The sequence below is a fragment of the Neoarius graeffei genome, chromosome 6 (assembly GCF_027579695.1).
Source record: "Neoarius graeffei isolate fNeoGra1 chromosome 6, fNeoGra1.pri, whole genome shotgun sequence".
Classification (NCBI taxonomy): domain Eukaryota; kingdom Metazoa; phylum Chordata; class Actinopteri; order Siluriformes; family Ariidae; genus Neoarius; species Neoarius graeffei.
The window spans coordinates 51,034,649-51,051,535 of NC_083574.1; the positions used below are offsets into that span (position 1 = coordinate 51,034,649).

A 16,887-nucleotide genomic window follows, 5' to 3' on the forward strand; every position below is an offset into this window, starting at 1 on the left:
ACTTGGAGGAAAGCACGATCCGCCCACTACCATATACATGAGCTCATAGACCCCTGTGATTTGCTAGTGTCACTGTAATTGACAGGGGTGAGAGAGTATGCCACACCTCAGCACAGGCAAGTTTTTGCTCTCTTGGGCTCCCGGTTACAGATATGGCATCATTGGAATTTGAGCTAGTGAACTAGTTCTAGATCTAAACTGGATGAAAGCTTTTCTTCTGCACCACTCGGGAGCACACTGCACACATTTAAATAATCTATAAAAACATGCACTCGAGGCATACTAACAAAATAATTTAATTTAAAAGTGAGAAACATGACAAAAATATACATTCAAGCCGGAAAGTCTGCACACCCCTTTTACCTTTTCCACATTTTATGTTACAGACTTATTCTACAATAGATTGAGTTCATTTTTTATCACAAAATTCTACACAAAATAGCCCATAACAACAAAGTGAAAGCAGGTTTTTAGACATTTGTGCTAATTTATTAAAAATCAAAATGTAAAATATCATACGAAGGTAACTCAAAAAGTTCTAAGACAAATGAAAAAAAATCTTTATTTATGAAAATAAAGCTACAGTGGTGCTTGAGAGTTTGTGAACCCTTGAGAATTTTCTATATTTCTGCATAAATATGACCTAAAACATCATCAGATTTTCACACAAGTCCTAAAAGTAGATAAAGAGAACCCAGTTAAACAAACGAGACAAAAATATTATACTTGGTCATTTATTTATTGAGGAAAATGATCCAATATTACATATCTGTGAGTGGCAAAAGTATGTGAACCTCTAGGATTAGCAGTTAATTTGAAGGTGAAATCAGAGTCAAGTGTTTTCAATCAATGGGATGACAATCAGGTGTGAGTGGGCACCCTGTTTTATTTAAAGAACAGGGATCTATCAAAATCTGATCTTCACAACACATGTTTGTGGAAATGTATCATGGCACGAACAAAGGAGATTTCTGAGGACCTCAGAAAAAGCGTTGTTGATGCTCATCAGGCTGGAAAAGGTTACAAAACCATCTCCAAAGAGTTTGGATTCCACCAATCCACAGCCAGACAGACTGTGTACAAATGGAGGAAATTCAAGACCATTGTTACCCTCCCCAGGAGTGGTCAACCAACAAAGATCACTCCAAGAGCAAGGCGTGTAATAGTCGGCGAGGTCACAAAGGACCCCACGGTAACTTCTAAGCAACTGAAGGCCTCTTTCACATTGGCTAATGTTAGTGTTCATGAGTCCACCATCAGGACAACACTGAACAACAATGGTGTGCATGGCAGGGTTGCAAGGAGAAAGCCACTGCTCTCCAAAAAGAACATTGCTGCTCGTCTGCAGTTTGCTAAATATCACGTGGACAAGCCAGAAGGCTATTGGAAAAATGTTTTGTGGACGGACGAGACCAAAATAGAACTTTTTGGTTTAAATGAGAGGCATTATGTTTGGAGAAAGGAAAACACTGCATCCCAGCATAAGAACCTTATCCCATCTGTGAAACATGGTGGTGGTAGTATCATGGTTTGGGCCTGTTTTGCTGCATCTGGGCCAGGATGGCTTGCCATCATTGATGGAACAATGAATCAGAATTATACCAGCAAATTCTAAAATGTCAGGACATTTGTCCATGAACTGAATCTCAAGAGAAGGTGGGTCATGCACCAAGACAACGACCCTAAGCACACAAGTTGTTCTACCAAAGAATGGTTACAGAGGAATAAACTGAAATGTTTTGGAATGGCCAAGTCAAAGTTCTGACCTTAATCCAATGGAAATGTTGTGGAAGGACCTGAAGCGAGCAGTTCATGTGAGGAAACCCACCAACATCCCAGAGTTGAAGCTGTTCTTTATGGAGGAACAGGCTAAAATTCCTCCAAGCCGGTGTGCAGGACTGATCAACAGTTACCGGAAATGTTTAGTTGCAGTTATTGCTACACAAGAGGGTCACACCAGATACTGAAAGCAAAGGTTCACATACTTTTGCCACTCACAGATATGTAATATTGGATCATTTTCCTCAATAAATAAATGACCAAGTATAATATTTTTGTTTCATTTGTTTAACTGGGTTCTCTTTATCTACTTTTAGGACTTGTGTGAAAATCTGATGATAATTTAAGTCATATTTATGCAGAAATATAGAAAATTCTAAAGGGTTCACAAACTTTCAAGCACCACTGTATTTCTCTACATATCCTCCATTTAAGTCTGAACACTTCTGCAAGCAATGATTCCATTGGATAATTCTTTGTATTCCTTTTTTGAAGTCTTTTGAATTCATAACAGCTGTCTTAGAACTTTTTGACTTACCCTCATATGTACACAAGTGTGCACACCCTTTGACATGACACCCAAAAGTGAGCTGAGGTGCATTTTGTTTCCATTGATACTGCTTGAGAGGTTTCTACAACTTAATTGGAGTTCACCTGTGGTAAATTCAATTGATTGGACATGATTGAGGATTGCCAACACCTGCCTATATAAAGGTCCCACAGTTGACAGTGCATGTCAGAGCAAACTCCAAGCCATGGGGTCAAAAGAATTATCTGCAGACCTCAGAAACAGGGTTGTGTCAAGGCATAGATCTGGAGAAGGGTACAGAAAAATTGCTACAGCTTTGCAGGTCCCAAAGAGCACAGTGGCCACCATTATTCATAAATGGAAGAAGTTTGGAACCACCAAGAATCTTCCTAGACCTGGCCGCCCGGCCAAAACTGAGTGATCAGGGAAGACGGGCCTTGGCCAGAGAGGTGAGCAGGAACCCAAGGGTCACTCTGACAGAGCTCCAGAGTATCCTTGTGGAGATGAGAGAACCTTTCAGAAGATCAACCATCCAGGCAGTACTCCAATAAATCAGGCCTTTATGGTAAAGTGGCCAGACGGAAGCTACTCCTTAGTAAAAGGCACATGACAGCCCGCTTGGAGTTTGCCAAAAGGCACCTAGAGGACTCTCATACCATGAGAAACAAGATTCTCTGGTCTGATGAAACCAAAATTGAACTTTTTGGCCTGAATACCAAGCGTCACGTCTGGAGGAAACCAGGCACCGCTCATCACCTGGCTAATGCCATCTCTACAGTGAAGCATGGCAGTGGCAGCATCATGATGTGGGGATGTTTTTCAGCAGTGGGAATGGGGTGACTAGTCCTGATAGAGGGAAAGATGAATGCAGCCAAGTACACCAAGATCCTTGAAGAAAACCTGCTCCAGAGCGCTCTGGACCTCAGACTAGGGCGAAGGTTTACCTTCCAACATGACAACGACCTGAAGCACACAGCCAAGAGAACAAAAGGAGTGGCTTGAGAGAAAATGTGTGAATGTCCTTGAGTGGCCAGGCCAGAGCCCAGACCTGAATCTAATTGAACATCTGTGGAAGGAGCTGAAAATACCTGTGTACCGATGCTCCCCATCCAACCTGACAGAGCTTGCAAGGATATGCCAAGAGGAATGGGCAAAAATGTCCAGAAACAAGTGTGCCAAGTTCGTAGCTTCTTTCCCAAGACACCTTGAAGCTGTAATTGCTGCCAAAGGTGCACTAACCAAGTATTAGGCTAAGGGTGTGTACAGATATCTCATCTCATCTCATTATCTCTAGCCGCTTTATCCTGTTCTACAGGGTCGCAGGCAAGCTGGAGCCCATCCCAGCTGACTACGGGCGAAAGGCGGGGTACACCCTGGACAAGTTGCCAGGTCATCACAGGGCTGACACAGACACCCATTCACACTCACATTCACACCTACGGTCAATTTAGAGTCACCAGTTAACCTAAGCTGCATGTCTTTGGACTGTGGGGGAAACCGGAGCACCTGGAGGAAACCCACGCGGACATGGGGAGAACATGCAAACTCTGCACAGAAAGGCCCTCGCCGGCCACGGGGCTCGAACCTGGACCTTCTTGCTGTGAGGCAACAGCGCTAACCACTACACCACCGTGCCACCCATGTACAGATATGTAACCCTTAAATAACCCATTTTTGTCAGTAAAATAAAATTGCATATTTTCTAGAAACCTGCTTTCATTTTGTCATTATGGGCTATTTTATGTAGAATTTTGTGACAAAAAATGAACTCAATATATTGTAGAATAAGTCTGTAATGTAATAAAACGTGGGGAAGGTGAAAGGGGTGTGCAGACTTTCCGGCTTGACTGTAGCTAGTTCTACCTAGTTCTCTTTGGTCCAGTGTTGCCAACAGGAATGAAACCCCACTGTAAAACCAAACAATTATAGGTATATGATACTTTTTTTTTGATAGATATTTTTTGGGCTTTTTTTCACCTTTTTATTTGGATAGGACAGTGTAGAGACAGGAAATGAGCAGGAGAGAGAGAGACGGGGAGGGATCGGGAAATGACCTCGGGTCGGAATCAATCCCGGGTCCCCGGATTTATGGTATGGCGCCTTATCCACCTGAGCCACGACGCCCCCAGGTATATGATACTTGATCTCAACCCCTTCTTTACACCAATCCCTTTAGAAAGCTAACAGAAAGGTGAAGCTTTGATTTGACCCAATCAGTAAAGCACATTTTGGTAAACAGGCAAATTAATTTTAGTAGTTTCCAGATTTTTCTGGTAAGCCTACCTTTCTCTGCCCTCAACTCTCTGGACTGTATGAACGCAAGAGGGAAGGAATGTGAAATTATGTTTGTGGGCTCCAATTTGTCTGCTCGAGCAGAAAATAATGGTGCAAAGACAGTAAGTGAACTGAGGTGAATAGGACATTGGTGCTGGGCACCAAAAGGAAGACAAGGAAGTAGAAGGTGGTTCAAGTATGAACATGGTAGCACCTTTATGTATTTTCTGTGACGATTCAAATAAAAGCTCCTTTTTCCTTAGTTATGTGCCCATTTACTTCTAAATACTGTTTAAAACCGGAGGTTGGGGAAGTCATGTAAAATGGAACTCATGATGCTGGGCTCAATATCATGATTACTGTCAGCCATCGATGACATCCTGAAATAAAGTGCATCATCCATTGTCCAAACCCTAGTGCACTTCTACAACCCCAGTTCCAAAAAAGTTGGGATGCTGTGTAAACAGAAATAAGAACAGAATGTGATGATTTGCAAATCATGGAAACCCTATATTTCATTGAAAACAGTACAAAGACAACATCCCAAATGTTGAAACTGAGAAATTTTTGAAAAATATATGGTCATTTTGAATTCGATGTCAGCAACATGTTGGAAAAAAAAGTTGGGACAGGGGCACGTTTACCACTTTGCTGCATCACCTCTACTTTTAACAACACTAAGTAAACATTTGGGAACTGAGGAGACCAATTGCTGTAGTTTTGAAAGAGAAATGTTGTCCCATTCTTGCCTGACATACAATTTCAGTTGCTCAACAGTTCAGGGTCTCCTATGTCGTATTTTGTGCTAAATGTTTTAAATGGGAGACAGGGCTGGACTGCAGGCAGGCCAGTTTAGCACCCAGACTCTTTTACTACAGAGTCGCGTAGTTTTAATATGTGCAGAAAGCGGTTTGGCATTATCTTGCTGAAAGAAGGAAGGCCTTCCTTGAAAAAGATTTTGTCTGGATGGCAGCACATTGCTCTGAGACAGATGTACAAGCTACCCATGTCATGTGCACTAATGCACCCTCACACCATCGCAGATGCTGGCTTTTGAACTGTGCCCTGATAACAAAGCAGAGGGTCCCTCTCTTCTTTAGCCTGGAGGACGTGGTGTCCATGATTTCTAAAAATAATTTCTACTTTTGATTCATCAGACCCCTGGATAATTTTCCATTTCGCCTCAGTCCATCATAAAAGAGCTCGGGCTCAGAGAAGGTGGCAGTGTTTCTGGATATTGGTTATATATGGTTTTAACTTCCATTTGTGGATGCAGTAATGAATTGTTTTCACAGACAATTGTTTTCTGAAGTGTTCCTGAGCCCATACAGTCATTTCCACTACAGACACGTCTGCTTTTAATGCAGTGTTGCCTGAGGGCCTGAAGATCACAGGCATCCAGTGTCAGTTTTCAGCCTTGTCTCTTGCATACAGAGATTTCTCCAGATTCTCTGAATCTTTTAATGATATTATGTACCACAGATGATGTGATCCCCAAATTCTTTGCAATTTTACATTGAGGAATGTTATTCTTAAATTGTTGCACTCTTTGCCCATGCAGTCTTTCACAGAGCGCTGAACCCCTCCCCATCTTTACTTCTGAGAGACTCAGCCTCTCCGGGATGCTCTTTTTATACCCAATCGTGTTACTGACCTGTTGCCAATTAACCAAATTAGTTTCTTTTTGCATTACACAACCTTTTCAGTCTTTTGCTGCCCCGTCCCAACTTTTCTGAAATGTGTTGCTGACATCAAATTCAAAATGAACATGTGTTTTTCATAAAACAATAAAATTTCTCAGCATTTTATATGTTGTATTTGTACTATTTTCAATGAAAGATGGGGCTTCCATGATTTGAAAATCTTCACATTCTGTTTTACACAGTGTCCCAACTTTTTTGGAATCAGGGTTGTAAAAGTAAAATTGTATCCAAGCATTTATTATTAAGGCAAATAATCAAATTGCACTATGAACTGCTTACACTGAAAATCAGACAACATTTAATTGAATTATAACATGAAATAAAGCAACTTTAGCTCTGGCCCGATCCCCCTCCAAACTCCAACTACGAAGGATAGGAAATGCATTTTCATGCACTCAAAGCAACATTTCTATTTTGTTTTCTTCTGCACAGGCAGCCATAACACAGCTTCAGCTTTACAGCTCTGCCTCTAACTCATAGCCTCTTTAGTTGACTTTCTCCAGCAGAAATAATTTAGGGTTACATTTTGTTCTCACTGAAACAAAACTGCATTACAGAGATCATCTCTCTCCCACAGGGTGGATGGATGGTTGTTTTGATCCACCCATGAATATGACTAGTGTGTTCCAGCCTAAAAACACTGCACTGAGTTGGTAAACACACCAGAGCTTGATTCAAGTAGACCAAATACAGCATGAAGGTGAAGGTACTATACCTGTACAGCTCCAGACAGCAGAGTGGCCACTAGCCCCATTCCCATACTTAGAGTCTGACTTTCAACTGGGCTCTCTGAACCATGTTCTAGACCCACACATGCTCTCTGTAGCATGGCCTCTATGAAGCTCACCACCTAGACAGAAAGAATAAGAGACAGAATGAGAAAGTGTCTTTAACATTAAAAGGGAAATGTGTAAGAATTGGACACCTGGGGAATTCATCTTCCAAAGAAATAAGGGGTAGTATATCAACAGAAAGTTGATACTGTAAGAAACAAGCGGTGTGTCTCAATGCACATACTTCCATACTTACACTTGCTATTTTGAATGCAAAATTTCATTCACTCTGACAAGTTTGGCAACATGCAGTGCACTACGAGTACCTGGACAGTGCACTCAAAATAGTCAAAATGTTGAGTGTGCAACACTGCACACTTCTCACCCTCAATGGTTGCCATCTTGGCTCTGTAACGGAAGAGGAGGGACCATCAACCTATTTTCAGCCAGGCAGAGCAGGACATGTCATGGATGCTGACATAATTTCCATGTTGCATGAAATGCACACAAGCAAGGAAAATTCAAAACGTTTTCATTTTAATACGTGAGGGAAAAAAAAGCGGGCAGATATTTTTGGGCAGGTTATACGACAATCGCGGTCAAATGTTGTGATCATTATTTCCGGTCGGTGCACAAGTTGCCAGGTTTGATCTGAGACAACACTACGCTGTCGAAATTCACGCACTACACAAGTACAGTGGGGCAAAAAAGTATTTAGTCAGTCACCAATTGTGCAAGTTCTCCCACTTAAAAAGATGAGAGGCGCCTGTAATTTTCATCATAGGTATACCTCAACTATGACAAAATGAGAAAAAAAAATCCAGAAAAATCACATTGATTTTTAAAGAATTTATTTGCAAATTATGGTGGAAAATAAGTATTTGGTCAATAACAAAAGTTCATCTCAATACTTTGTTATATACCCTTTGTTGGCAATGACAGAGGTCAAACGTTTTCTGTAAGTCTTCACAAGGTTTTCACACACTGTTGCTGGTATTTTGGCCCATTCCTCCATGCAGATCTCCTCTAGAGCAGTGATGTTTTGGGGCTGTCGCTGGGCAACATGGACTTTCAACTCCCTCCAAAGATTTTCTATGGGGTTGCGATCTGGAGACTGGCTAGGCCACTCCAGGACCTTGAAATGCTTCTTACGAAGCCACTCCTTCGTTGCCCGGGCGGTGTGTTTGGGATCATTGTCATGCTGAAAGACCCAGCCACGTTTCATCTTCAATGCCCTTGCTGATGGAAGGAGGTTTTCACTCAAAATCTCACGATACATGGCCCCATTCATTCTTTCCTTTACACGGATCAGTCGTCCTGGTCCCTTTGCAGAAAAACAGCCCCAGAGCATGATGTTTCCACCCCCATGCTTCACAGTAGGTATGGTGTTCTTTGGATGCAACTCAGCATTCTTTCTCCTCCAAACACGACAAGTTGAGTTTTTACCAAAAAGTTCTATTTTGGTTTCATCTGACCATATGACATTCTCCCAATCCTCTTCTGGATCATCCAAATGCTCTCTAGCAAACTTCAGACGGGCCTGGACATGTACTGGCTTAAGCAGGGGGACACATCCGGCACTGCAGGATTTGAGTCCCTGGCGGCGTAGTGTGTTACTGATGGTAGCCTTCGGTACTTTGGTCCCAGCTCTCTGCAGGTCATTCACTAGGTCCCCCCGTGTGGTTCTGGGATTTTTGCTCACCATTCTTGCGATCATTTTGACCCCACGGGGTGAGATCTTGCGTGGAGCCTCAGATCGAGGGAGTCTTGTATGTCTTCCATTTTCTAATAATTGCTCCCACAGTTGATTTCTTCACACCAAGCTGCTTACCTATTGCAGATTCAGTCTTCCCAGCCTGGTGCAGGTCTACAATTTTGTTTCTGGTGTCCTTTGACAGCTCTTTGGTCTTGGCCATAGTGGAGTTTGGAGTGTGACTGTTTGAGGTTGTGGACAGGTGTCTTTTATACTGATAACGAGTTCAAACAGGTGCCATTAATACAGGTAACGAGTGGAGGACAGAGGAGCCTCTTAAAGAAGTTGTTACAGGTCTGTGAGAGCCAGAAATCTTGCTTGTTTGTAGGTCACCAAATACTTATTTTACCGAGGAATTTACCAATTAATTCATTAAAAATCCTACAGTGTGATTTCCTGGATTCTTTCCCCCCATTTTGTCTCTCATAGTTAAGGTATACCTATGATGAAAATTACAGGCCTCTCTCATCTTTTTAAGTGGGAGAACTTGCACAATTGGTGGCTGACTAAATACTTTTTTGCCCCACTGTAAGTACATTGTGTGCACAGTGTAGTACATGGAAGTGTACTAACGGAAATCAGTCCCTCCTCCCCCTTCTCCGCAAAAGCACCACTACCACTCTGATAGAATTATCACTCACTGAATATAATGTAAAGCTATTTTTAGTCAGTCAATCCATTACTGGGTTCATACAATCTAACTTTACAGTCATCAATTATTAAAATCTACTAACTAAAAGCAGGGCAACATTATGCAAAATTCAGCCAAACTGCTGAAACATTGAGAGCTGGTCAAGATAACACCGCTGTCCTATAAACTTTACATGTGGGATCAGCCTATAGTTTATGTTATAGCTTGCTTAGCTCAATTTTTAGCAAGAGAACAGCCACAGGAACTCACGCACCAGTAGTGCACAAGACCACCACAGCTCACGACATGACATGTATTTAAACTATTTTTTAAAAATAATGCGACTGATCAAACCTACTGCCTATGACTCAATAAAACAAGAGTCATCAGGAGATGATGCATCCCCCCCAGCCCCCACTCCAAATTTTCCTAAGTTGAATTGGGTGCCATGGAAATATGGAAAAAAAAAATCCTAGAAATCCCAAAATGTCAAAAGGCACAACTCCTCTAGTCACTTAACTGTCAGGTTTCGTGAAAAAAATTTCCTAATAGTTTTTGAGTTATGCTCCGGAAACTAAAACATTTCCAGACGGACAGGCAGAGCGATCGCTATATCCCCCCACATTATATGCCGGAGAATAATAATCATATAGCTGAAAGTTTATATTTTGTTTGATTTAATAATTGGGCCAAAAATAGGACCACCACCATACCTTTGCCTGTATGACACTGTGGCCTCGCAGTTTGCTGGCTTGTGAATTGGCATTAGCAGATCTTTCACCCAGCCACTGCAAAACTGTTCATGAGCTTCTAGGGATTTGTAACTTTTAACGTCATGCAAAGTGTATGCACTCAATCCAAAAACAAGATAATTTACAATCTCCGGGTAGGTGAGTAGAGGGTCTGTAATCCAGTCTTTGGTTGTTGTTCATCTTGCTTAATTTGTCCAAATACCATTGCTTTTGACATTGCAATTCAGTTTCTCTCTGTAGGGTCCCTTTTCTTTCCCTTCCCAAAAAATACAACACAGTGACACAAACAATAACTGCAAATCCACATTTCAGTAGCTGGATTCCAGATGTTTTTGTGAATCGCAGCGATTCATTTGCTTATCTTTTCCTTCATTTTCAGCAGTCTGTAAAAATATAGGCTCAGGTGGATAAGGCGCCATACCATAAATCCGGGGACCCGGGTTCAATTCCGGCCCGAGGTCATTTCCCGATCCCTCCCCGTCTCTCTCTCCCGCTCATTTCCTGTCTCTACACTGTCCTATCCAATAATAAAAGGTGAAAAAAGCCCAAAAAATATCTTTAAAAAAAAAAAAAAGTCCCCGGCAGTGACATCCACATACAGTGACGTCACGGGCATTCTTATTCTCCTTTCATATTGGACACAGGGTACAATTTTTGTGACAGTGACTCACTATTGCCTCTTGAGGTACAAAGTGGTATTACAAAACAGGTGGTGTGTCTTGTCTCAGGGCAGGCTGGTTAGCATGCTAACTTCAGTAGCGATTTCTGCAACACGATACACAGATGTCTTTGACACAACGTCAAAACTTATTTCTTCACATTCTGCTGATCATTTTAGTCAATTTTTTGAATGTTTTAACTAAAATTCTTACAAAATTTTCCACTCAGCACCTTTACTACACACAATCTTCTAACAAGATGAAAATTATCTGGGTGGTTGTATGGCTCTTGGCAGCCACAGAGTGCACAAAACACTTTATTTCAGGAAAAATAGAAGGGATATTGCCAAAGGCCAATAAATTCAGTGTGCTATTTTTAAGACTGAAATGCGTCATATGCCCTAAATCTTAAATCAAGACTCCCGGTAGAACCAGGGCACAAACATATACACAGTTAGACAAAGACAGATGAGAGCTCTACAAAAAAGAAGCTTAACTGGCCAACAAACACAGACCAAGCAAAGCTGCTAACACCAAATTAGGTGAGGAGTTATCAAATGTTAAGTATAGACTTCTGATCTAGTTTGGGCACTTGTGGTCTCTTCAGAATTATACCATGAAGCTCAATATGGCTTAAAATGCCTCATCTAACTCTGAAGCATAAACCAGACAACCAATCACACACCTGGGTGGCCTTACGCAGTAGCTGTGTGTGTGGCAGAATCTCACACATAACAGCCAGAGTCTGTAGGAGAGCCAGCCTCTGACCATAGCTGCTCACACACCCTGTGAGGTGTTTCTCCAGTTCCAGCAACGTCATGGAAGATGTGTCTACTTCCTTCTCGGGCTCCTGCTGCTCTACTGCCAAGTCTGTCAGATCCTACAAGAAGAAAAAAAATTGCTACCTTGTTTACTCTTGCACTATTTCTGTCTTCTAATTCAAAGAGTAACAGAGTACCTACAGGATAAGAGACCAGTCCTATTTCAGGGGTGTGTGTGTTTGCCCCCAATATTTCTATAACAACTGCTAAAAATAATTCTGAATAATTCTTACATTAAACATTCTGAATTGGTAGGTTGCATTAATATTATCTAGCCACTAGTCATGATTTCCTATAACATACAAACATAAAAACAATACAAAAACTACAGTGCATTTCTGATAAGAACCATTAATGAAACCATATGGAATAACGTCTCATCTCATTATCTCTAGCCGCTTTATCCTGTTCTACAGGGTCGCAGGCAAGCTGGAGCCTACCCCAGCTGACTACAGGCGAAAGGCAGGGTACACCCTGGACAAGTCGCCAGGTCATCACAGGGCTGACACATACACACAGACAACCATTCACACTCACATTCACACCTACGGTCAATTTAGAGTCACCAGTTAGCCTAACCTGCATGTCTTTGGACTGTGGGGGAAACCGGAGCACCCGGAGGAAACCCACGTGGACACGGGGAGAACATGCAAACTCCACACAGAAAGGCCCTCACCGGCCACGGGGCTCGAACCCGGACCCTCTTGCTGTGAGGCGACAGCGCTAACCACTACACCACTGTGCCGTCCTTGGAATAATGTATTAAATCATAATTCTAATTCTGTGAAAATTATTACCAAACATTATGACCTCGCTGCATTGATCACATGCACATTTATGCTCAGGGACAGTATTTACTACTTAATTTTTTTTTAAAAAGAAAAAAAAAGTGTAGTTTGTAAAATATTGAGGAAAACAAATATGAAACTTGATTTAAACCACTGTTATAACACGCCTTTCAAAACATACCTGCAGAAGCGAGAGAAATAATTCTCCAGGCACGTCGATTTCCTTCATCTCAGCCAAGAGCTGCACAACACACTCCACTTTCCACTGATCCCCAGACACTCTCTCATACAGAGCGTCATCTTCATCACTGTTTACATAAGACAGACCAAATAATTAGATATCTTGGAAAATCTACTTCAGTGACATATCGCCACATCATAATGCTGCATCTCTGTCACCTGACTGGATCTTTACGGACGAGCCTGACGCCTCCTTCACTGCCAGGTGAGAAATGGTAGCCAGGTGCAACTCCACCTCCACCCGCCTGCACGACACATAGGTGTTTGAGCAGTAAAAGTGCTGATGATGGCTCCACATGACACAGGTACCACTGCAAGATCTCCTGACAGGGGATGCTGCGGAACAGAATCAACATTAGGGCACTGAGGTTTACCAAATATTTTAATATTACCATAACTCAGGCTTTTACTGACCGCAGGTGAGAGACATTTTGTTTGGTGTAACAAAACAGACTGACGATTGTGGGAATTACTTCCCCCAGAGCACTCAGCAGCATTCCTGATGGGCTGTTACCCACGACACAGATCTGTTAGAGGGGAAAATATTATTTAAAAAAAAAAACATGAATTTATAGATTTACAAAAGTGTCTATTTTACAGTTGCAACACCAGATAAGCCTGTACTATGAAGAAATAAAGCACTCGGGTAGGATGAAAACTAAAGCCACTGAAGGCAAATCCAAAAATAAAAATCCAGATAACCAATTCAGACAAATTAGTATAAATATGGAGGTGATTACAGAAAACCGCGCGCTGATTATTGAGAAATAGTCCGAATTTCTAGACCAATCACCTCGAGCGACTCAGCAAAATGGCGGCCAATCGCTTTGTCACCGTAAGTGAGGAACAATTACACGTTATGAAAGAAAATGCTGCTCCTAAAAGGACTAAAGATGCTACGAAGTTCGGTCTAAAACTATTCCAAGGTAAGGTGGAACTGTGATCTATTTTATCTATTTCAAAACAAAGTATTTCATCTGAGTTGGCATAGATAAGAGACGGAAGTCTGCACACATCTTTATTACATTTGCATGCTGCTTTTGAAGCTGAAATATTTTTTTAAATACTTTTTTTGTTTTTATTTTTTAAGCTTCATCTCGGTTATTATTCACCGATATTCACTTCGCCTTTGATGAATAATTGTTTATTATTACAGGAAAATAAATGAGCAACATTTAAAGCTGTTAATAAGTAGTTTTGCTAAATCCCCCTTTGAGAATTATGTGGCGATTATATATGTACTCACCAGCCACTTTATTAGGAACAGCAGTACACCTACTCATTCATGCAATTATCCAATGAGCCAATTGCACTGCAGCACAACAATTAATAAACTCGTACAGCTGTGGGTTAAGAGCTTCAATTAGAGTTCACATCAAACATCAGAGATGAAGAAAAAGCACCAGATGAGCTGGTTTGAGTATTTAAGGACAGGAATCCATGGCTACAGTGGGCACAGACTCTTAGAAACTGGCCACTGAAGAGCGGAAAAAGACCAGGTGATGTTTTTCCAAACTTTAATTGTTCAGTTTCAGTAAGCCTGTAACCAAACCCTGCCATGGCCACTGAGATCAGACATTTTCTCCATTCTGATGTTCGATGTAAATATTACCTGAAGCTCTTGACCTGTTATCTGCATGTTTTTATGCAGTGTGGCTGTCACACGATTGGCTGATTGAATGAGAAAGCGTACTAGTGATCCTAATAAAGTGGTCGGTGACTGTACAGATCAGGGATGAGAATGAAAAATATTAAAAAAGTCTGAAAAAAGACGGGGGTTTGGGGGACGCAGGCACCCAGCGGGGCCCAGGGGCAGAGCCCCAGTGGCAGGGGGCGGGAGCTAATGATTTTTGGCTGTTTTTTTTTTTTTACCCCAAAACCATTAATTTTATCAGCAAAAAGTTGCAATTTATTTGGAAATAAATTCCCCTTCTTGGTGGACTACCAGGTGAAAATGATTAATATGGTACAAGAGACTTGTTTTTAATCAATTCACATTTGATGATTTCAAAAAATCAATGCATCTTTTAATATAAACGAGCTCTACAGTATTATACTTCTGCATTTTTGCTATTCATGTCTTTGAATACTCTAATCCTTTAAAATGAAGTGCAAACCAGAAAAAAGTTCTATCATATAGTAATTCTCTTAATCTTTCTTCTGATGTTATCATGGTAGCAGGAGCGCTTGCATATTAAGCAGGCAACATTCAACATCACTCATCACTTCCCTTTCAACTGTTGTGTGTACTAACTACCGTAGGTTTTATCTGGACAGGATGTTGTGTAATGCAATACAGATACCATACGGTCAATTTGAAGATCGAGATGGTGATTTTGAATTAAAGAACAGGCATGTACAATGGGCATTACATATTGGAAATTTTTTTTAAATCAAAAACTATAAGTTCATCTCGGCCTAAAAAATTTGGGCAGACGCTCCCACGCAGCACATGCAAACAATCCCCCCCCGTCCCCCTATGTTTACAGTGGTGCTTGAAAGTTTGTGAACCCTTTAGAATTTTTTATATTTCTGCATAAATATGACCTAAAACGTCATCAGATTTTCACACAAGTCCTAAAAGTAGATAAAGAGAACCCAGTTAAACAAATGAGACAAAAATATTATACTTGGTCATTTATTTATTGAGGAAAATGATCCAATATTACATCTTTGTGAGTGGCAAAAGTATGTGAACCTCTAGGATTAGCAGTTAATTTGAAGGTGAAATTAGAGTCAGATGTTTTCAATCAATGGGATGACAATCAGGTGTGAGTGGGCACCCTGTTTTATTTAAAGAACAGGGATCTATCAAAGTCTGATCTTCACAACACATGTTTGTGGAAGTGTATCATGGCACGAACAAAGGAGATTTCTGAGGACCTCAGAAAAAGTGTTGTTGATGCTCATCAGGCTGGAAAAGGTTACAAAACCATCTCTAAAGAGTTTGGACTCCACCAATCCACAGTCAGACAGATTGTGTACAAATGGAGAAAATTCAAGCCCATTGTTACCCTCCCCAGGAGTGGTCGACCAACAAAGATCACTCCAAGAGCAAGGCGTGTAATAGTCGGCGAGGTCACAAAGGACCCCAGTGTAACTTCTATGCAACTGAAGGCCTCTCTTACATTGGCTAATGTTAATGTTCATGAGTCCACCATCAGGAGAACACTGAACAACAATGATGTGCATGGCAGGGTTGCAAGGAGAAAGCCACTGCTCTCCAAACAGAACATTGCTGCACGTTTGCAGTTTCCTAAAGATCACGTGGACAAGCCAGAAGGCTATTGGAAAATGTTTTGTGGATGGATGAGACCAAAATAGAATTTTTGGTTTAAATGAGAAGCGTTATGTTTGGAGAAAGGAAAACACTGCATTCCAGCATAAGAACCTTATCCCATTTGTGAAACATGGTGGTGGTAGTATCATGGTTTGGGCCTGTTTTGCTGCATCTGGGCCAGGACAGCTTGCCATCATTGATGGAACAATGAATTCTGAATTATACCAGCGAATTCTAAAGGAAAATGTCAGGACATCTGTCCATGAACTGAGTCTCAAGATAAGCCGGGTCATGCAGCAAGACAACAATCCTAAGCACACAGGTCGTTCTGCCAAAGAATGGTTAAAGAAGAATAAAGTAAATGTTTTGGAATGGCCAAGTCAAAGTCCTGACCTTAATCCAATCGAAATGCTGTGGAAGGACCTGAAGTGAGCAGTTCATGTGAGGAAACCCACCAACATCCCAGAGTTGAAGCTGTTCTGTACGGAGGAATGGGCTAAAATTCCTCCAAGCCGGTGTGCAGGACTGATCAACAGTTACTGGAAACGTTTAGTTGCAGTTATTGCTGCACAAGGGGGTCACAGTAGATACTGAAAGCAAAGGTTCACATACTTTTGCCACTCACAGATATTTAATATTGGATCATTTTCCTCAATAAATAAATGACCAAGTATAATATTTTTGTCTCATTTGTTTAACTGGGTTCTCTTTATCTACTTTTAGGACTTGTGTGAAAATCTGATGACGTTTTAGGTCATATTTATGCAGAAATATAGAAAATTCTAAAGGGTTCACAAACTTTCAAGCACCACTGTATACTGAGTGTTTATACTGTTTGTGTTGTTTATTTCAATTATTCTATTTTTTATTTATTGCATTGCCTGTTTGCACCAAGGGTCAGAGAG

The 16,887-nt window shown here is 41.2% G+C and overlaps 1 protein-coding gene across 3 annotated transcripts in view; it reads right to left on the reverse strand.

The window, feature by feature from the left end:
* Positions 1-16,887, reverse strand: part of tango6 (transport and golgi organization 6 homolog (Drosophila)) — an 86,804-nt gene that overhangs the window by 34,002 nt on the left and 35,915 nt on the right. For all 3 annotated transcript variants that reach the window (XM_060923796.1, XM_060923798.1, XM_060923797.1), the window contains 5 exons: positions 13,117-13,229; positions 12,862-13,038; positions 12,644-12,770; positions 11,539-11,733; positions 7,001-7,135 (listed from right to left, as the gene is read on the reverse strand). In XM_060923796.1, the coding sequence (XP_060779779.1) occupies positions 7,001-7,135; positions 11,539-11,733; positions 12,644-12,770; positions 12,862-13,038; positions 13,117-13,229 (747 nt within the window). The remainder of the gene's footprint in view (positions 1-7,000; positions 7,136-11,538; positions 11,734-12,643; positions 12,771-12,861; positions 13,039-13,116; positions 13,230-16,887) is intronic.